This window comes from Vigna umbellata, chromosome 1 (assembly GCF_029865625.1).
Source record: "Vigna umbellata cultivar VRB3 chromosome 1, Vumbellata_1.0, whole genome shotgun sequence".
NCBI classification, from domain to species: domain Eukaryota; kingdom Viridiplantae; phylum Streptophyta; class Magnoliopsida; order Fabales; family Fabaceae; genus Vigna; species Vigna umbellata.
In genome coordinates, this window is record NC_142165.1 from 69,882,069 (window position 1) to 69,890,933 (window position 8,865).

The window sequence follows — 8,865 nt, forward strand, 5'->3', positions numbered from 1 at the left end:
CGGATAAATTCGTAAATAGCGCTCGGTCATGATTAGTTTCTAAGAAGTGTTATTCCATTCGGACTTGTGCTATGATGAGAAAGTGTGATCTTATTTCAGTTGAATTTATTGATGATGAAGTATAAGGAAATTTGAAATGTGATGCGAATGAAATAGTTTGGTTATGAAAGAGTATTCCAGGGAGGAATATCTCAAAAAGTGGTTATTGAATGGTAAAGTATGAATGTGGGTAAAGCTTAGCGGGCGTTTATCCTGATATTCCTTGATTACTTATTCTCACGTAGAGAGGAGTAAGTCATGTGTGGGAATGACAGGAAGTCCTAGTCCATAAAGTTAACTTGGACGAAACGGATTAACCTCGGGTGACAGCTGTTGAGGGTATCCCAGTTACTACATCACCTGGGTGCACAAACGTCGTAGCTACACATGATTCATACAGTCCGGACAATCAGAGTCAAATGATCGGTCTTTGCATGCCATGATATATGAATTATGATTTGGTTGTTGTTTGATTTAATCAAGAAAATTGTATGTTTTATTGAATAAATTAAATTACATAAGCTTACCCTATTTATTATCTTGTCTGTGTTGTACGTTCGGTTGTTGGTCATGTTGCAATGATCATCCGTGTGGATGTGAGCAGAAGGAGAAGAGTTGCTGGAAGAAGCACGGGAAGAGGTAGAAGTGAAGGTCGAACCTTAGGAACGTTCGGTTAGTTGTTGGCCTCTTCTTTTGTAGAACCGTTCGTTATAAGTTTATTTTGTAAACCGTTCGGTCTAGTTATAGCCATTGTACAGTTTTAAATTCTGTAGGATTTTGTAAGGCCGTTCGGCCATAACTGTGCTTCCGATCTTTTGTAAGACTGATCTGTCATATTATTAATATGTGATTATTCTCGTATATGGTTTATACTGTATTTTTGGGATGTTACATTCCTTACCTCACTAAACTCATAGATGTTTGTTGTTTGGCTTTTGCGACCATTTTGTCTTGAAAGAACTAAGTTTGATCGTCGTGCATTTAAATGCATTTCTTTTACAACAAAATTGGTACTAAAGGTCTTTTTCTTTTCAACTTACCAAGTAAATTATTTTTAATTTCTAGTGCTTTTACCAAAATTTGCCAAGTTGATCCAAAGTGGAAGGAACCAGCTACCAATGTATATTTGAGCCTCTCATCGCTAAAAAGGAAAAATCCACTGTAAGGACTCCAATTTGAATTTAGAATAAGTATTAAATTATATTACTATATGTGATAGAGGATATTTATAAGTTTTTGTAGATTTGCTAATGTCCGAAAAATAATAACAAATAAATAAATAAAACTTAAGATATAACAACATATTAATAAATATAATAACTGAATTTAGTTTATTAATCTTAAATTACGTTTATATTATCATAAATATTATTTTTTCTTGATTTTAGGATTATTAATATTTTTTTTCCAAATTTTACACTTGGATCTTATATACTTATTGAACCGTTATGGGCTAGACAATAATAACATATTTTTTTAACAAATATAATTTTATAAAAGAAATGTTTATTTTTGTTATAACTAATATTCCACACTATAAGTTTATACATAGTTTTTTTTTCAGTATAAGAGTTTTGTTTTGTACAAATATAGTTTTACAAAAGAAATGTTTATTTTTAAATGAGCTTTTAAGACTAAAAAGGAATTTTGAAGATAATTTCCTGATTTTTAAAAATGTTATTTTTAAATTAAATTTAGAAGTATTCTTTAAATAAAATATAAACTGGACTAAACAACATATATTCTTTATGTATACACAAGAACCACTAAAGTTAAGAATATGTAAACGTAAGAAAGCTATTAGGGGTAAAATGGGCCACAGTTCGGCAAGTTTTGAACCGTTCCGTGTCTGGACTGAACCCACAGACTTCTGTATCACAAATTTTTTAAGAAATTAAAAAGTTTTAACTTTTTACACTATAATAATACTAATTCAATTTGTCAAGTTTAACTAAACGAGTTAAAGTATATGATAACTTAGCCAAAATATAAAATTAAAATTTCCTATTACAACAATTGGTTTATTAAATAATAATACATGATTATTTTATTAAAAACAATTTCTTTTTTCTGAAAAAACTTTAAACAAGCATACCCTGAATAACCTTGTTGTCATGTCACTTTTAATTAAGTGGGTTTAACTCAATTATTTGTTTGAACATTCTTTTTTAGAAGATATGTTCACTACACGTTTTAATTTAGTAGCTAAATAACTACAATAAATTGTTTATTTATTATTTTTCTTAAGTAGAAGCAAGAGTAGTTCCAATGTCTTTTATTAGACAGGTTTAATTCATTCATCAAGATTCAAAAATTAAATAATGTAATTATAAATAATAAATTTATATACTTTTATATAATCACCCTCACATTAATGAAACATATTTTAATTTTTGAAATTATTTGTATTAGTTCTAGTAGTTATGTTAATGTCTTTCATAATTAATCTATCCATCGCTTCAATTTTTGTTGACGAGAATATTAAAAATTAATTCTTGAATGATCCCTGTAGGATACAAGATTAGATTATAAAGAAAAGGCAAGAAAGACATTAATACATTTGATTTGTTACTCATTGAATTTAGAAAAAAATTAGTAATTAAGGATATTTTGACAGAAAATAATAATAACTAAATCTTAATAAAAGTAATTAGTCTAACTTTGAACTTGGTCAAAGTTCTACAGAAGGAATTATAAGAACTAAGGAAGGCATTTAATTAATGGTATAGTTAATACATTCAAACGTTAAAGCAATCCTAATCATAAAATGTAGTAAAAAAGCACTTCTTAGCAGATTTTTCATGTGATGACCAAAGCATCTGCATGACAGATCAGCACTTGTACCTTTTTTTTAGTTTCTTACTCTATAGGCAAGACCAAGAATTTTGTGTTATATAAGGTCCATAGTTTTGCAGATTTTCTACACAACAATTGCAAAAACTGATTAAGCTATTAACAATGGATAGATTGAGCTCACTGTTTTCATTTGCTAAACGAAAACGCAATTCAATGCCCTCTCTGCAACAGAAATTGCTAGATGAAGAAAGCCTTGCTCAATCAGAGCCAAACACACACTCTAGAAAGCCTGGATGGAAAGCCATGCCTTACATTCTAGGTCTGTCTTGTAACTTCTGCTACTTGAATTTCATCTTCTAAATTTAGTGAGTTTTTTGCACTAATTGATTCTTTCACTAGTGTTACTTTTAACTTGTCACATTTTATTAAGTTAAAGAGACCAAAATGGAAATGTGCTTGGGACTATAATTAGAATGAAATGTGCAGGAAATGACACAATTGAGAGGCTAGCAACATTTGGAATGCAGGCGAATTTTGTGGTGTATTTGATGAAAGTGTATAACATGGATCAGGTTCTTTCAGCAAACATTTTGAACACATGGATTGCTGTGTCCAATATTACTCCTCTGATCGGAGCCTTTTTTGCTGATGCCTACTTGGGAAAGTTTCGAACAATTGCCCTTGCATCCTTTGCCAGCCTTGTGGTACCTTTTATTTTCATTTGGATTGATTATAACTTCTATCTCAGGTTTTTCATACACAGTTACAATAAAACCAATGGTGAATGTATAATAATTTGGATTTTAACTTTTGTTTCTATTTGTCTAGGGCATGGTTACTGTGATGCTAACTGCTTGGGTGCCACAATTTCATCCTGCACCATGCTCCGTTGAGCAGCAGCAGAATGGTGCGTGCCAAGGCCAATCAAATTTCCAAATGGGTGTGCTAGTTTTTGGTCTGTTCTGGTTATCGATTGGTTCTGGTGGAATAAGGCCTTGCAGTGTTCCCTTTGCCGTTGACCAATTTGATTTGACCACTGCTGAAGGAAGGCATGGAAGTAGCAGCTTCTACACTCTGTACTACACCACACAGACACTGGTCATGTTGATAAACCAAACTGTATTGGTTTATATTCAAGATTCTGTTAGTTGGACCCTTGGTTTTGCACTGCCCACTGTGTACATGATTGTTTCAATCCTTTTCTTCTTTGCTGGCTCCAAAGTTTATGCCTATGTTAAGCCTAAGGGAAGCAACCTTTCTAGCATAGTTCAAGTGCTAGTTGCAGCACAACACAAGCGCCATTTTCGTATGTCTGCTGCCAGGGACACACAAGCAGCACTTTACGATCCACCACTCGAAAATGATTCAGAAGGAAAGCTGCTTCTTACAAATGATTTTGGGTAAATGATATATCTCAAGTTAAATGTTAATCTAGTCCCTGAAATTATAATCTGCTTCTTAAGATTACAAAAAGGTAAATTCCTTTGTGGGGTCGCATAATTTCTTGTGTTACTGATTGGTTTTTGTTTATTAGATGTTTAAACAAAGCTGCTATAGTGGTGGAGAACGACTTGGACAATGATGGATTGAACAAAAAGCCTTGGAGACTAAGTAGCATCCAGCAAGTGGAAGAGCTGAAATGCTTGCTGAAAATCATGCCGATATTCGTGACCAGCATCATAGTCAACATTCCCTTAGGACAACAAGCAATATTTGGAGTATCACAAGCCATGAAAATGGATAGGCACTTGGGACATAACTTCGAGATTCATCCTGGCTCAATAAATGTGATAATGCTGCTGTCAATAGGCATATTGCTCCCATTCTACGATCGAATTGTTGTTCCTGCACTGGAGAAAGTAACGAAGCAAGAAGGGGGACTGACAGCCCTTCAAAGGATTGGATTTGGACATGCTTTTGGTTTTCTATCAATGGTGGTTTCAGGGTTGGTGGAGATCAAGAGAAGGGAATTGGCCATTTCATCTGGGGCATCGGATGGGGTTGCACCCATATCAGTGCTGTGGCTGGCTCCTCAGTTCATTCTTTTAGCATGTTGTCATGTTTTTGCAACAGTTGGTCACACCGAGTTTTTCAACAATGAGTCCCCTGAGGGCTTGAGAAGTATTGCAAATTCATTGCTATGCCTCAATGTGTCAGCTGCTAGCAACTTGAGCAGCTTCATAGTAAACATTGTGCATTCTTTCACTGGGAAGCAAGGCCAACCAGATTGGCTTGATGGAGACATTAATAAGGGCAGATTAGAGAACTTCTATTTCGTGGTTGCCGCATTTGGATTGTTAAACATGTTATGTTTCGTAGCATGTTCACGTAGCTATCGTTATAAGGTCCTTGTGAAGAATAACTGATGGAGAAAACTTTATTCTTTCGATGTTGTTCGTGTTGTTCTTTCATTATAAATTGAAATTTCATTTAAGCAAATATAGTAAAACTCCAATTCTATCAATACCAACGATTGTACATATTGGATTTATGATAGAATGAAGTTTATATTATTGGCAGACAAATCATGTTCCACCATGGTATCTGTCTCTAGTAAGTTAGGTTGCACATTGCAAAAACACCATATATTGGATTTGATATTCACTTTATGTAATTTGTTTTCGATCCAATAGAAACGATACAGGTTTCTTTTTTAATCGCTTTGAGAGCTGCTATCTTACGAAATGTCATCGAATTAATAAATATTTCTATTGCGAAGCTAAATGTGTCCATTGCTAAATTCATAGCACTATATATAGTGAATTTATATATATTAGAAAAGATTTTGCAACACAAAGGTTACTTGCGAAAATCATAGTAATTTGTGGGATCGTTGGAAAAATACTCTTGCTAAAATCTGATTTTAATTTTAGTTGGATAAAACCCGTCGAATAGGACATATAAGCGAAAATTTCGACAATGAAATTCAAAGTTTTAACGGTGCAATAAGAGTACGAACTAAAATTTATATTTCAATCTAATCTAACAAAACATTATATACTACTAACAAGTCCAAAACATACCAAATCCCATATTTCAACTATGATTTAAAAGTAAATCCTCTTATACCTTAATTACTATATTATTGGATTAGTTCAAAAGCTTAAAAAAATCTGGAGAATTCCTAACTTGTTCTCATGATGTTTGATTCAGAAACAAAACATATCCACGCATACCTATTTTGATAGAGATTTATTCATTTGGGTATGATCTCACGCCCAATAACAAAACTCTACAAATAGAATTATAAGGTTGATTTAGTAGAAAAAGTTTGAAGAGAGAAGGTAAGAAAAGTTGTGGTTCCAACATTATTTAAGAGTTTTAAGATTAATTTAAATGTTTAGAAGGAAGAGTGGGACATGTTATATGTTCAACTCTTCACAATAACAAAATTCTAACATCTCATTTAAAAAAAAAAATATCTACAAATGAGATTTGAGTACACGTTTAATAAAAATTTTAATTGACCAAAATCACTCACCGACATTTTATATTAGAAAAAGTTATAAAGAATATGAAATATGTAATTTTCTAATTTAGAACGTCATGTGTAAGTAAAACAATGTTTGTTATTTAGAAAAAATACTATAGTGAAAATTTGAAACTTTATTTCATTATCGTGAAATAAACAAAAACATGAGAGAATATTAATTAATGTAATTACAACTTCAAATAACATACAAAAACATAAATCATTTAATTGTCTAAGAATGTTTTGAAAATCCTAACAATAATTTTTCACTCTTCTCTCTCTCTACACAACATCAACAATCTTCTTTATAATATCATCTGCTCCCGTATAAATACGATCATTATAGGTGAATATTACCAATATAAATGTGAACTATCAGAATAAACATCAAAACAACATATAATAATATGATTATCAATTACAGTCTAAGCTCATAACACTCTTACTCAAATCAAATCCACCACACAATCAAACATTGTCAATCCATACTTCAATTCAAACAGACCATGTTATCATCACCACCACTATGTTTACTTCTGTACTTTAGCCACTCGGCTTGTTTACCAAAACATGACTCACTTACCAAAACATCACTTCCACAATCCTTTTTACCAAAATAGGGCCTACTTACCAAGATAGGACTCTCTTGTTTACCAAAACAGGGTCCACTTACTAAAGCAGTTATGTTTTGATCCTATTTACCAAAACAAGGCCTACTTACCAAAGTAGAACTCTCTTGTTTATCACCATAACATCATATAAAAATACTACAACTTCCTATAAAACACCACGACAACATATAACAATACCACAACTTCATATACAATGCCATAATATCATATAAATATATTATGATTTCTTACAAAACACAACAACAACATATAAAAATACTACAACTTCATATACAACACTACGACATCAGATAAAATATTACGGTTTCCTATAAAAGTCCACGAAAACATTTAAAATACCACAACTTCATATACAATACCACCACAACATATAAAAATATTATGACTTCCTATATAACACCACGACAATGGACTCATATACAACACTACAACATCATATAAAATTATTATGGTTTCTTATAAAGCACCACGACAACATATAAAATACCATAGTTTCATATATAATATCACGATATAAATATATTACGACTTCCTATAAAACACCACGACAATATATAAAAATACTAGAAATCATACATAACCCCATGACATCATATAAAAATATTACAACTTCTTACAAAATACCATGATAACATAATGACATTTGGATAAAACAAATGTAGTCCCCTCACTTTCATGACACATACATAACCAAAATATACATGCACTCATGCATAATTACTCTAACATAGATATTGAAGACTAGCTCCACTTACATGCACTCATATATATACATAATCATAGTGCAGAATTGGTACTGCAGAATTATGCAGTCTTGTTAAGCGAACCGACTTGGTGTGTTGAGCGAGTGGGCTTTAGCTGAGCGAACAAACTTGGTGCACTGAGCGAGAGGTGAGTGAGCAGAACCCATTGTTTATGTTTTCACACGAGTTTGGTGCACGGAGTGACCAGTCCAGAACCTGTTTTGAATATTTCTTTATTTTATGATAACTTTGAGCTATGTTTTGATTTTGAGGATGGTGTATAAATATTTAAAGTATTCTATGATGGTTTATTGTTGAAGTTATGCATGTATTTGATGTATGATTAAAGATGAGATATGTTGGTATTCATTGTGAAAGTAAAGTGACATATGTGCATGGTTTCAAATGGTTTTAGGGTTGGTAATTTGGGTTCCACGGGAAACTCCTTCGGTATGATTTCACGGTTGGTAACATGGGTTCCACACAGGGAACTCCTTCGGTATGGTTTCAAGTATTTTAGAATGTATACAGGGAGCTCAACATCAGGGGTTATCCTAACACTCTAATGACCTTTCATTCTCAAATAGAGAGGATTAATACATGTGGTGAGAGTACTAGGAAGTCAATAGAGAGGATTAATACATGTGGTGAGAGTACTAGGAAGTCCTAGTATAGGCGCTACTTGGAGGCCTATCACACAGTAACGGACTAACCTTGTGTGTGTGGTAGGGTGAAACCCATTGGCAATGGCTTTGCAAAGTAGTACATGCCACCACAAATGCACAACCCGTCATAGCTTGGTATTCATTATAAGTCCAGACAGTCGGTTTAGGTCTTTGCATGTTAAGATGTTTTGATGGGATTAAATTACATATGGTTCTTATATGAAATGCTTTAAACTTATGATGTATTGTTTTGTATCTAGCTTACCCTTGGTTTTTGTTGTCTGTCTTTGTATGTTGTTTCTCTTTTGCGATGATCACCTAATGGTGTGAGCTTAGGGATTCACCTTCTTAGTTGTTCTAGCTAGAGGTGAGGGAGAAGCAGATGAGTTGTTAGATAGATCTACAGAAGTAGATCTCTATTTTGAAAGAGGTTTGTTTTACCTAGTTGTTCTTGTAGCATCTACATAATGTTTCGTTTTGGTAGTTTGATACTATTAAAATGGGATGTTACAGGGTGA

The 8,865-nt window shown here is 32.7% G+C and overlaps 1 protein-coding gene across 1 annotated transcript; it reads left to right on the forward strand.

Moving 5' to 3' along the window:
• Positions 1 to 3,663: 3,663 nt before the first annotated feature.
• LOC124830036 (protein NRT1/ PTR FAMILY 2.13-like) lies at positions 3,664 to 5,379 on the forward strand. The gene is made up of 2 exons (XM_088112991.1): positions 3,664 to 4,235; positions 4,370 to 5,379. Exons 1-2 carry the CDS (start codon positions 3,667 to 3,669, stop codon positions 5,199 to 5,201), a joined length of 1,401 nt encoding a protein of 466 aa, XP_087969117.1. The 5' UTR covers positions 3,664 to 3,666; the 3' UTR covers positions 5,202 to 5,379.
• The last annotated feature ends 3,486 nt before the right edge of the window (positions 5,380 to 8,865 follow it).